Genomic DNA, 14,041 nt, shown 5'->3' with positions numbered 1-14,041 from the left:
AATTCCTTGTGTGTGTAAACATACTTGGTAATAAAGCTCTTCTGATTCTGATTCTGATTAACTAAGGTTAACTAATGAGGTCTTATTGTAAAGTGATACCTATTGGTCTTTATAGTTCTTTTGCACTTTAATCTGTGTAAAACTTTTGACTTTATACATTTTTCTGTATTGCTTTATTGCATTTAAATGTTCAGTTATTTTTGTTATAAGAAAAAAGTTATTAAACCTGTTATACTGTATTATGACATCACTTTTTTTAACTACATTTTAATATTGTGATAATACCGCATACCGTGATAAAAGCATTAGCAATTAATCGCAACATGAAAATTTGATACCGGCATATCCCTAGTTATACATGTTGTTGGTGATAAAATGAGTAATTGACAGACCATATGAAATGTCTGTACTTTGATTTAAAGACAATAACAATCAAATTGGACTCTTTTTACTTACATCTAGTATGTAACGGACACTTCACTATTAGGGCTGCACGATATATCGTTTCAGCATCGATATCGCGATGTGCGCATACGCGATAGTCACATCGCAGGATATACGATGTTTAGTATACTGACCGTTATATTTATACTGATCGTTTTCTTTGCTCACACACAGACACTGTGTCACCGGATGCGACATCTGTTGTGTCGCGCCGCCCCGCGCCGCAACTAAAGTCTGTCTACACTGGACGCGACAAAGTGACCTTTGCAGATCATTTGAACTGTATGTCAGTACGTCGTAAATAGAACGTGGCATCAGTTTACTGTCGGGGATTTGTCATGTGTCGCGCCGCATCCAGTGTAAACAGCATCACTGATTATAATGGGTTCTATAGTATTTTTGTCGCGTCGCGCTGCGCAGCTCACATCCAGTGTAGACACAGTGAGAGCCGCGCAGATGCACGTGAACTCTGAATTCCGTTCACTTCTGCGTCTATTAATGACACATACGCGCGAAATTACGTCAAAATGCATGCCTCTGCAAGTATCCTTGTAAACACAGTTGCTTATGGCTTAGGTGAAGGTAAACAATTGTGAAAGAAAATGGATGTGTGAGAAAATTTTGTAGCTTTAGATTTAATTTATACAGTGAAGACTTTGCCGTGATATTTTACATTTGATTATTCAGTTTCTGTACCTGAATACTGTTAGACTTACCTGAAAAAAGTAAAGCACTGTTCATTTGTATCTTTGTTCTATTTATCTATGCTTGTAATTTGTTTATTTTCTATGCTGATTTACTCACCTACAAAATCACCCCAATCATTGATTTTTTTTCCAAATAGTGCTATTCAAGTGTTGTTTTTTTTCATATCGCAATATATATTGCAGAAAAACAAAATATCGCAATGTGAGTTCCAATATAATGCAGTCCTATTCACTATCCAATCATCAACGTGCTCAGCCTCTTAAACAACTTCTAGTCTCTGATGGTATCGCCAAGGCCGTGTGTTGTGTTAGATAATATAAACAGATAGCAATTCAGCCATTGTTTTAGCAAATCATTGTTCTATCCAATCACTTCCTGACCAAAAAAATCAAGGGCCACCCCTTTTCCCATTGAATATCTTTTTTACTCATTCCTGATTTCTTAATACTGATTCCTTATCGGTGTTAATCTGATGTTTATCTGAGAAAAAAAAACAATCTTCATAATTTTTAATCAAAATAAAATACATTTTTCCGCCTCTCAAACGACTTTCCATCTCTGACATCACCAAGGCCATGCTTTATATTAGATAATATAAACAAATAGCAATTCAGCCAGTTTTAGCTAACTTTCACATCTGGCTTCATTCTGATTCATAATGCACACTTTTCCCTATTCAGTTCTTGATGGATAAAATCAAGCACCACCCCTTTTTTTATTGAATATCATGTTTCACTCATTCCTGATTTCTTAATACACATTCCTGATCAGTGCATGTTATTCTGAGGGGAAAAAAACACTCTTCGTAATTCTTAATCAGAATTAAGTAACTTGCTCCGCCTCTTAAACGACTTTCCATCTCTGATGACGTCATCAAGGTCAATGGCAGTTTACACAAATAGCAATTTAACAGTTGTTTTTGCTAACTCTCATTCATGTTACATGACTCCATTCTGGTACTTAACACACAGTTTTCACAATCCAATCATTTACTGATCGATTACAATCAAGCACCGCCCCTTTTTTCTCATTGAATATCATGTTTTACTCATTCCGGATTTCTTAATACACATTCACACTAATCAGTGCATGTTATTCTGAGGAAAAAACAAAACACTCTTCGTAATTCTTAATCAGATTTAAGTAACTTGCTCCGCCCCTTAAACGACTTTCCATCTCTGATGACATCACCAAGGCCACCAATGGCAGTTTACACAAATAGCAATTTAACTATTGTTATTGCTAACTCTCATTTACGTCACATGGCTCTATTCTGGTACATAACATAGTTTTCACAATCAGTTTTCACTTACTAATCAACTAAAAACAAGACCTCTTTGTATATTTTTGTTTACTCGTTTAAAGAAGCAAAAAGTTCGTTAAAAAGTGGGATAATGGCCAAAGCACCTAAAATATACACAATATCCTTGATACATTCACCTAAAGTCTTGATGTTGAATAAAAAAGTTGTTTTTTGTCAACTACCCAGATACTGTGTCCCGAGACCCAGTGTAGTTCCACACGGCACTCTTGGAGGCTTGTTGAGGTCTCGGTGCTGCTGTGAAAGGCGAACCCTGGCCCCTCCCTACATGTGTGTGCGGTGCTACAGTGGACACAGCTGGGAGTGATTATCCGTGTTGAGATATAGAAGCCCTGCCCCTTCCCTCGCCCCTGTCTCCCTATATGAGGCACTCATGGAAATGCCCTCGCTGAACTCCGGGTGCATATGCTCCCTATACTGGAATTCTAGTGACGAAGGTTCCTTCGCTCGCCCGCTCTCTCCCTCCTCAGCTCCATTGCGTCATCCCTCTATTTCCAAGTAATGGTGCACCTCACTTGTGCTCGGTATTATTGTTGTTTCACAGTATGTACAGCTGTGTGGAAATTTGGACTTTTTGCCTTTCTCGCTCTCGACCCTGTAGTCCACTGTCCTTGTCGCGTTGTCATTTTGTAATCTACCTTGACTTCCTGCCACATGCCCTCTAACATACGTCTCCCCTCCTTCTGATACTTCCCCGAACAAACTCTATCTCACTTCTTCTCAATCTCAGGGGCATCTGTGCAGGAATGCTCTCCGGGTCTGCAGTCTTTTAGCTCATGTCAGCACTTTCTCTTGCAATGAGCCGTAGATATTACCCCTCCCTCTGTCCCTCTCTCTCCTTCTCTTCTCTCTCTCTGTTTTTATTATTTATTATTCTGCCTGTCCATGCTATACGTCTCGTCATCCAGCCAGTCAAGACTAAACTCATTTCTATTGTTGGTTTTATAGCTCGCCAGCCACCGAGCAGCGCAGGAAGTCGTTTAATAGCTACATCACTTCTTCTTGAGATTCGTCTTGTCACCCCACCTCTATACATATATTTTTTTTTCCCTGGAGAAGGAACCTAGGCAAGCAATGCAGTGTCTTGTAAATAAAACTTTTAAGATTCTTATGTTTTGCATTTATTTACATAATGTGAGCTGGTGTTGAGTTTGATCATTTGCCGAGTTCTTGTTCTTGTCATTGAGGATGTAATAAGTTTAAATAAAAACTAGCTTTTTTTGTCACAGCAGAAATTATCAAGAACATTTGAAATTATTCAAAAATGAATATATAATTAATATATACATGCTATTTTTTGTTTTCTAAAAATGTATATATATATATTTTATATAGTTTCAGTTTCACTCTAAATAAATTAGTTTAGGCTTGCCATTTATAAAAAAAAATTTTGTTTATAATTTGTAATGCAATAATTTGTTTGTTTTATGCTAATTTTTGTTGAGTGAGGACAAATAAAATACACTCTAAAGTGTTTGTAAACATTTTTTATTTACTAGTATTTAATGTAAATTTTTATCTACACACCTATACAAATTATTTGTTTTTTCTCAACAATGACTTTTGAGTGCAACTTATTTTCCGTTATTTGTTTATTTATTTGTTTGTTTGCACAATATTATCTTATAGTTCTCACTTTCGCAACTGCCACATTTCTGTTGCAATCTATTAAAGGGGTCATATTATGTTGCTAAAAAGAACATTATTTTGTGTATTTGGTGTAATAAAATGTGTTTATGCGGTTTAAGGTTAAAAAAACACATTATTTTCCACATACTGTACATTATTGTTTCTCCTCTATGCCCCGCCTTTCTGAAACGCGTCGATTTTTACAAGCTCATCGGTCTGAAAAGCAAGGTGTGCTGTGATTGGCCAGCTATCCAGTGCGTTATGATTGGCCGAATACATCAAGCGCGTGACGAAAATGTTACGCCCCTTGCCATATTGTGATGATGCCCCGTCAAGCCGGAGTGACGAGACAAAAACATGAAAACCCATTATAAACGAGCATCGTTTCGTTGCAGATTCGTTGCATCCAGTGGGGACATAATTACAGATTATAATGACTTATACTGTCTTTTTACACGTTGCGTTGCATCGCGCCGCGTAAACATAAAACCATGTCTGCATTTGTGATCAGTGATCTTCAGAAATCATTCTAATATGCTGATTTATTATTAGAATTATCAACAGTTGTGCAGCCAAATATTTTTAAGTTACGCCTTCTTTCTTTGCGTGAACGTTTGGGCGGCGTTATGCAAATCTTCTCACATCGTGACGTAGACATGTGGGGTGTGTTAGAACGAGCCGTTTTAGGTAGGCGTGGTTGACTCTTAACTTTTATAAAGAATATCTCTTTGGATTTGAGACTTTAGTCTTTGCAACTTTACAGATCTTCTTTATGCACCAAGAGCTTGTAACACTCCAAAGAGAAAGGAAAAATTGAAATCGCATCATATGACCCCTTTAACTTCTAAACTAGTGCATTCTGTATGTACCATATCATAAGATTATGTCTAACTTGTGATGATTAATTTTGCCATATCAGCAATTTTTCACACAATATGTAAGAGCAGGTCATTATGGGAAATGCAGTCCACACTGACTGCATGTTTTGATTCTGTGGTGTTGGATGGTAGTAAGTTTTGTCTGTAGTTGAATCTGAGGCTGATATGGGCTCCTCCAGCACAGCAGCAGCCCGCAGGATGTGTGGCAGGTCCTGGGTCAGCCGTAGTCAGCACAATGAACACAGTAATTGTGGTCTGTCTGTCTGCTGGAAGAGGCAACTGATTTCTGCCTGCCGCACAAAGAATGTGTTAGACTGAAATTTCACCACACATCATATGTAAAAACATATATAATCATGCTTTCCTATGTAGCTCCTTGTTTATGTGTGTGCGCCGCACTGCAAAGAGCCTCTGCCCCACAGTACTGCAGACACTCATGGGACCAAATCCAGATGTTCTCTACCCTCAGTGTCACTCTAAATACTCCCTATTCCCTTCCCCACTGGGACTGTGTGTGTGTGTGTGTGTGTGTGTGAGTGTGTTGTTGACATAAACGCTGCCATTCCTCTGTATTTTGTCATGTTCATTCCAATAACAGTTTTTCTACTTTTTTTTCTTTTTTTCTTTTAGGGCACCTTGGCTTCCAGGACAGTTTCGTCACATCAGGTGTCTTCACCGTGTCTGAGCTTGTGCGAGTCTCACAGAGTAAGATCTCTACAACTCCCTGCCCACTGCAAAAAACTTTTTGGGCTTATTTTACAGTTATCAGAAAGTCCTTAAAACGGGATAAATTTAGTCAAGAAGCAACAATGCATGAGATATTAATACCTTTTTCCATTCAGTATGTCTTTAATATGAGTGTAGTTTTAAAAATATGGGTAAATGACATGACACCAAAAATACATTAAAAATGCAGTTAATAAATGATGAACATATTTCATGAACATATTTTAAAATTCTGAATAAAATAAACGTAATGTGGTGCAACTCCCCCTAAAAATATATTTATTAAGTAATAATATTTCATTATTTAACTTAACATTAACTTAATGTTACATAACTTTTTTATTAACAAAAATTAGTAGTGTCACTGGCCGATATATATATTAATGATACATTATTTGAAAACAATACTTAATATGCAGTGTTGATTCTCATATAAATGTATCGTCATTTAAAGATTTCTTACGATCCACGTTTAAGATTGTGACCCTTACACAACCTTAAACGTGGCATGATTTAGTGCCATAAGTTTTCTTAGACTTGTTACACCCTAGTATATAAAGGCCAGCAGCACAAAAAAACCGCAACATCTGAAGCATCCTAGTTCAAGCACCTTAAATTCAGCCCAAAGGTAGGATGAAGCTAGTGATTAACCAGTGTGCTGGAGGAAAGCTTCTCTGGTTTCTCAGCGCTGTTTTCAGAACAATGGGCTGAATCCACTATCCCTCCACTCATTAGAAATCGAAACGCCAGCGAAATGCAGCAGTCAGCTGAAAGTGCTTCATTGCAGTGTGGTTCAACAGTACTTGTACTCTCTAAAGTTTTTTTGTGCAGTCTTTTTTAGACAGTGTTTCTTTTATAAGCCGTTTTCCCTAAATAAGTTGTACTTTTATTGCAGATGCAGTATTACAGAAGTTAAATGTTTGGTGTTCAAATTTATTAATAAAGAGAAGATAGCGAGAATTTTCACAACTTGAGGAAACAATCGAGTCATTCCCAGATTGATAGAGCAATAAGGCAGAATGCAGAAGAAGAAAAGTAGACTTTCCAGAGGAGGCTGGGAGGATGGGATGAGAGTAAAAAACGTGACCTTTAAAAATTGCAAACGTTCACGGTGGAGAGTGACAGAGCGCAGCGCGATCCATACGTGCCTGTCGATACCCGCTAACAATAGCCGATCCAAAGCGCCTGTCAGCACTCGCTGGAGCCTTCTGATCAAAGGTGCATTGATCACACGCCTTCGTGACCTAATCCCGGGCGAAGGAGAGGAGAAGAGGGTGTCATGGGGCCTGGGCAAAGAGCCCACCGTGGTCTCACCTCGCAGTCTGCCTTCAAAAACCCTCAAAGTGCCTGCCAATGCAAAGACAGCGTCTGGAGAGAACAAACATTTGGGTGCCACCACATTCTGGCGACATGACAGCAGACGGGCGGAAGGAAACTTACGGGTCAACGTGAGTCCAGCATGCGTGTGTGAGGCGATGCAAAAGGATGCGGAAAATGATGAAAGGTATCAGGAGAGAGAGGAAGACAGAGATATTAAAACTCAGCCAGTACTGTGCTGCATCAGAACTCCTGGCGTATGATGGTAACAAGATTAAGGAATATGCATAATTGATCCAGCTCTGCGGAGAGATCGGCTTTTATCCTAACATCTGTGACACACTGAGAAGAAAAGCAAATGCTGGGTGGCATATGCTGGATGTTCAATTCAAATCAAAGTGTTCTGCTCTCTTTTTTCTATCGTTCTCTTTATTCTTCTCTCCTCTCCACAGTCCAGTGGCTCTTAGTCGGCAGGGGGTTGCCAATGTTGGTCTGTAGAGCATATTACTCTTAAGCCCCAACGGAAGTTGAACAGGAATAGGATTTTAGTGACGTTTACCCTTTCTGCAAAAGTTCTCAACACAAACTTTGAATGCTGGCTTGCTTGAAAGTTTTAAAAATGTCTAGATAGATAGATTTTCCAGAATGCATCTCCTTTGTTGAATATCTTTCAATTCTATAAATCCCCAATTCAAGTTTCTGAGACTTGGCCAATTCATTCAAATTCACACTCATGAATTGAAATTGAGCCAGTTCTTCAATTCTGAATTTTGCGTTAATCCACAACAATAGTCCACTGATCACCTGGCGAGGCCTCGTCTTCCACTCTCTACGGAACGGAGAGTTGACAGAATCTCACCCTCCTGCGTCAACCGCTTTCCTTCCTTAATGGCCAATACAATCTAAGAAGTTCAGCAGTCAGCAAAGCCCACAGTTAGCATAAGTCCTCTAACAGGATTGCTCCCTATAGAGTGACTGTGAATTAAAGTGCTGTATGAATGCACACTCATGACTTTGGTAGCTTCTTGTGGAAGGCACCGAGATGTTGATTGGAAGATGGGTAGAAGAGGGTAATCTGGTGTACTGAAGTGGCGTATGAATTGCCCAGAGGAGTTCCGATGGAGCTTCTGTGTGGGAGCATCTGGCAGATTTATTTAAGGGGTTGAGTGCAGGCTCGTGCCCGTTCGGAAGATGAAAGGTCGTGATATTGAATGGACAACGGGCTGCCTTAGCTCTTCCCTGACTATACACTATGACCTTGGCTTTGTGCACCCATTACACAATTCAGTGGCAGCCCAATCGAATCTGCTTCTGTCGATCAATATCCTATTAAAGCACCACACAAAAAAGGAGAGGAAGAGAACGAGAGAGAGGAGGAGGGGCTGTCGGTAGTGGGGGAGAGCGAAATGAAAGTCTCCATAAAGTTAGCCGCTACAGCTAAATTTTTGTAAATGGAACTCAACATAATTGGCCAGTCGATACCAAGCTGGGGTAATTTCGGAGATTGGGTCCGCCTTTCCATATCCTCCTCCCTCCCCGGCTCCTCCTTCATCAGCTATTCCCTTCTAACTTCTCGAGTCTTGCAGGGTTCTTAAACGTTCCCGGGAAGAGCCACGAGTTTGTTTTTCTCTACAGCTGGCCCCCGTATGAAGTCGGACACTGTCACGCCACAGCTTGGCACGCCATCAAGCTCAGGTGAGCAAGAGGACTTGTACGTGAGCCAGTTTTTCTGTTGCTGACGCCCACTCAGAGCCTCTCCAGAGGAGATTGCGAGGGCTACAGAAGAGACAGGAGAGGATACAGGATTAGGATGAGGTTATTGTTATTAGTCCACCTGCAAGAGCCTCGCAGAAATGTTGGCAAGCAGCAAGGCAGCGTGATCCAGGGACAGGGACACCTGGAAATCCCTGGGTGAAGGCCGGGCACTGGCACGCACCATTTAGCCATATGACCGAACAGGGGGAGCGGATGAATTATGGAGTAGGAGAGCAGGCCGCTGTGGCAGAGACACTGCCGAGCAGCACTGGTGGGGTTACGCCCACCAGTCTTGTCAACACTGTGCCAACACTGGGCCAAGGCCTGCCAGTGGGCAGTGCCATCTGCAGTGAAATGCATGCAATCTTATCAACAGTAGCTTGCCATAAAATGGCCTACATTTTCACTACAATAAAAATACATATGCTGTAAAAGTAGGAATGCCACCAATATGTTGATTTTGTTCAAATTTCCTCACGCTTGTGTCAATCCAAACATTTGTTCCTTCTGTAGAACACCAAAAAAGATATGCTGAAGAAATGTCTAGTTTTTCATCCAGCTACAGGTTTGGAATGACTTGAAAGAAAGGTGAGGAAATTATGTGATTTTTGGGTGAACTAATTCTTCAAGTCAAACCGGCAAGGTGGTAAACCAGCAACCTGCTGATTATCAGCTCTTCTTCACAGTGTTTTTACCAGGAGTAGTAATATGCTGAGTCCAGGACTACTCCTTGACCTTCCTCAACTGGACACCGACATGCGGACTTCACCAGCGAAGTTCCTTCTGCCATTTGGCTTGATGGGAAACTACACAGTGAAGGTGTAAGGTCTAGCCCCATGCGAACCCTCTTCTCCAGACTGAGAACTCTGGACCTATGCTGTAGGTCTATATCCTCACAGGAGCTGATCCAGCAGAAAACCCCAACGAAGACCTGTCAAAGCTCACCAACTTCAGACCAGCTCTAGATGAGATCCCATCACGCCACGGTCCTCTCGCTCAATAAAGCGATGAGGAGTAAGGCGGGGGGAAGACGGGGTGAACAGACGTCCAGGGTTTTGAAGTTGATTGCTGCTGCCTTTGTTGTCAAATGCTTCAATTTGAAAATCCGGCCTGAACAAAAGCCGATTTTTTTTCTCCTCTCTCTTTCTCTTCCTCCTCCCCCTGCTCTTTTCAAATGAATAGCCTCCCCAGCTTTTGTAGATGCTTTAGCGGCCAGTGTTTGGGTGAAGGGGAGGAGTATGTCTGTGTGTGTGTATGTTAAGAGGGATTGTCAACCCTTGAGACAAGAGACTACACCAAAAAACCTCCAACACATCCAGTAGACTCGGTCACTTTGCTGTCCGACAACAAACTTCCCGTAACTTGCCGGCCTCTAGTCTGAAACCTGTTTGCCTGGTTCTCTTTTACAATACTTTTACCTTGCTTTCTACAAAACTTACTATATGTTTAGAAGATGACAGAGTATTTTTAGTTATTTTCGCAGTCATCAAGAAAAGAAAGTGACAAAACACACCAGTGCGGACTTTGACCCCAGAGGGTTAAATCGCAGTGATGGACGATATATCGGTTCCACATCAGTTAACGGTCAATATTGGAGATATACATTTTTTAAAATTTAATGTCGTTTTTGACTATTTTTAGGCAGATTTCTTTTGCAGTCAACTAATTAAGTTTAACCACTTTTGTCAGGTTTAGCTAACTTGAAATGCGGCCCATTTTTTGTCACAGATGCACAGCTAAGTAAACCCACTGGCTGCACTGCCATTCCTCTGCACTAAGTTAATAGAATAGATTGAAACATTTTGCTAATGTACTTTGCGCCCAGCAACTTGAAAGGTAAAGCAGTAAAGATCAGAGAGAGAGAGAACAGAAGGGGAAGGAGAGAAGAGAGAGAGAGAGATCAATGCCGGCCTGATAGCCACAGGCTTCATTTGGAATCCTCCAAGCGAAAGCACTTGATAAAGCCTTTAAGAGGTAGAGACTGCGGATTACCTTTATGATTGATTTCCATTCCAGTCAGACAGACTGCAGTGTGGTCATTTTTCTACCCAAACTGCAGCAGCAGGGCCGGCCGCTCTCAGCGCGAGGGCTCGTTTGTGTGTATGTGTGTGCGCATCAAGGGCCGGCTGAGTTACTGCAGCCCGGTGCCCAGGTTAGCTCTCACACAAATTACTTCACATCCTACTATTAGCCATGCAAATGCAGCCGGCTTTACTGCTCGTCATAAATAACCCGCGCTGTCACTTCTATTAGAGCGAAGGACCGCCCACCCCCCTCCAAAAAAAAGTTAACATTAAGAGATGACTCAGAAATTATAGCACTTCCTTTCTCACTTCCTACGTGTCCAACTTTTAGCTGTTGGCTAGTGCACTGGCTCTCTCTCCCTCCCTTGGTCCAACTTGCCCCTTTAGCCGTGTCCTCTTCCAATGTTAATTAGGCAGCCCATTACCGTGTCTATCACAATCTTCCACGCTGTCGTCCGCCCAACTCCACCCCCCCACCCCCCACATACATACATCTCTCTCTCTCTCTCCGCTTGGGCCCGGCCTATTAGGTATGCAGGACCAGGGCCGCTCTCTTACACATTCGTGCTGTCCTCATCAAAAAATAGTGGTCTCAGTCACCATGAATATAAAGAGGCATCACGGCTTTATGTACTGTATGACAAAGGCGTTTGATAGAGCATTGCTCACCGATGACCTACAGAAAGGGGCACGGGGGGATTTGCAGCTTGAGGCGACTCGCTCAGGGAGGAAAGTTTTGTTACTAGCACAAGTGTTTCAGTAAGATAAGCGAATGTCAGTTAACTTATTTTTTTCTTTTGTTGAAAAAATAAAAAGTTTGAATTTAATTTAATTTAATTTAATTGAACACACCAAATGGGAAGTAGAATTTGAATGACAGGAAGAAGAATTGTACATAATATTAGCTTTTTTTATCTATCTATCTATCTATCTATCTATCGTTCTATCTTTTTATCTATCTATCTATCGTTTTATCTTTTTATTTATCATTCTATTGTTCTATTTTTTTTTTAGCTGGACTAACATGAAAATGTGTATAGCGTGAGCTAAATCAGCAATGTTTATGATACAGTTGTCAGATTTTATTGCTGTTTTCAAATTAAAAAGTGAGCTTGTTACACAGCCAAAATGGCAGTCAAGTGAACCAACTCAAACTTTACTTGTACTTCAGCCATGAAAATGAAGATGAACTGCTTCAAAATGTGATGCTTAAGACTGTTTTTGTTCTCAGGTATTGATATTTGTTCTCTTTTCTGTGTGTGGCAGCCCCCATCGCGGCAGGGACGGGGCCCAACTTTTCGTTGGCAGACTTGGACAGCTCTTCCTACTACAGTATGAGCCCTGGGGCCATGAGGCGCCCCCTACCCAGCACTTCTTCTAGCAGGTATGCACTGGAAAGACACACACGCACACACTCTCTCTCTCCTTCACTCTGAGTCTTAATTAATCAGCCGAGGCAGAGATTGATGTGTTGGCTGAGCGTTCGAAGAGGCTGCAGGAGTCTGAGCTACACAAGCTTCCAGCATATGTGTGTCCACCTGGAACCTTCTCCCTCTGCCACCCGCTCAGCCTACAGGCCAGTCGCACACACATACTGCTCCCCCATGTAAAACCGCACTGCGTGGCACCCTGTGTGTGTGGACAGATGTGTGTATGTTTGGATGTGTGTGTGTGCACAGCTGAAACGCAACATATAAATGGTCACTGTGAATTCACTGATGGGCCAAATTTCGCTGTCACTTTTACATAATGCACCATACCTAAAATCCACACGCATACAAACGTACATAAACATTTGCGCTAATATTTAACATGTGCATTTGAAAATACAACAATCATCATGTGTATGTTAATTTTAGCCATTTCCGTTAAACAAATTTGTTGAATATGGCAGAATGTGCTCGTTAGAGTGTTTTTGGACATCATAGGTGCTTTTGATGCACAAAAATGTAGTTTAGAGCACTAGCTCGCTAGCTTTGGAGCGCATGTGTATGCGGTCAAATACGTCTGTGTGTGTGTACATGTGTGCGTCTGCCCACATGCTTCAGTGGCCTCTTCAGCCAGGCCTGCCAAAGCAAACATCTGGAATAAGGACCCTGTGTGTGGCTGCATGCTAGAAACTAATTAAGCGATTATGAGTGAAAAACACCAGTAGGCCTTACATTAACAAATAAATGTCAGAGCTCAGCTTACAGCAGATAACTCACACACACATGACCGCCAGCCTCCAATGACTCACTTCTTCAGTGTGTGTGTTAGATTGTAGTATGTCTGTGTGTGTGTGTTTGAATAAGCTTGCACACATCTTTGCTGTCCACCTTTTTTACTTGAATAAATATGTTGTATAGTCCATATGAAAATCAAATTGTACTATTTAACTTGTTAAAATGTCTTTTAATTACTCTAAAAATAATTTTTTCATCATTTTGTACCAAAATATAATAACTTTCTTCTCCTCTGAGATAACTTTTCCACTGATAAAGATAAGTAAATAAGTAATTCATTACGTATTCATTTATATCAATCTTATTGTATATTTATATCAAGTCCAGTTAATTAGTTATTTATTGATTGATTTCATTGATTTATTTAATTTTAGAGCTATATTAATAAATCTCTATCTATCTATCTATCTATCTATCTATCATATACACATTTCATGAAATATTGCAATAAATACATATCACAAAATGTAAAATAAATTAATGAATTCATTTCAAAAATGTTAAACAATTATTTATAGATAGTATTTATTGATATTTATTTTCATATATTTTATGATTTAATTCATTAAAACATTTTAAAATATATATTTATTTTTTAAATAAAAGATGTGTTTTTAGTATGGCAGAATTTGTGTATTTTTATATATAAATTTTATATTTATTGATATTAGTTTATTTTCATATATTTTATGATTTAATTTGTTAAAAGACATTTTAACACATTTATTGATCTTTTTAATTAAATACATGTTTTTTTTAGATGTTTTTAGATTAAAATACATGTTTACTATAAAGTTTTGTTGCAAACGGCTGAAGACATTATAGTACTATATCTCAGCTCGCCCCTCAACATGCACGCGTTCGGAGATTCGGCAGCCCAACACTGAATATTATTTTGTGGGCGTTGTATCTTGATTAATAAAATAAAAATTATAAAAATTACAATACAAAAATGAAATTTTAATTACCCTGCTTCTAAATAAATAAAGCAGTTATTTTTATTTAGTTAAAAAC

General features: G+C 39.9%; 1 protein-coding gene across 1 annotated transcript in view; it reads left to right on the top strand.

Moving 5' to 3' along the window:
• Positions 1-14,041, top strand: part of LOC107728529 (nuclear factor 1 A-type) — a gene marked incomplete at its 3' end in the record, with an annotated part of 146,372 nt that overhangs the window by 131,335 nt on the left and 996 nt on the right. Inside the window, exons 4-5 of the mRNA XM_016538732.1 lie at positions 5,611-5,685; positions 12,069-12,186. Of these exons, the coding sequence (XP_016394218.1) occupies positions 5,611-5,685; positions 12,069-12,186 (193 nt within the window). The remainder of the gene's footprint in view (positions 1-5,610; positions 5,686-12,068; positions 12,187-14,041) is intronic.

Source organism: Sinocyclocheilus rhinocerous, unplaced genomic scaffold (genome assembly GCF_001515625.1).
Source record: "Sinocyclocheilus rhinocerous isolate Xijiao unplaced genomic scaffold, SAMN03320098_v1.1 scaffold1238, whole genome shotgun sequence".
Lineage (NCBI taxonomy): Eukaryota > Metazoa > Chordata > Actinopteri > Cypriniformes > Cyprinidae > Sinocyclocheilus > Sinocyclocheilus rhinocerous.
The sequence above is the reverse complement of the archived record's forward strand: the minus strand, read 5'-3'. Positions and strand labels throughout refer to the sequence as shown.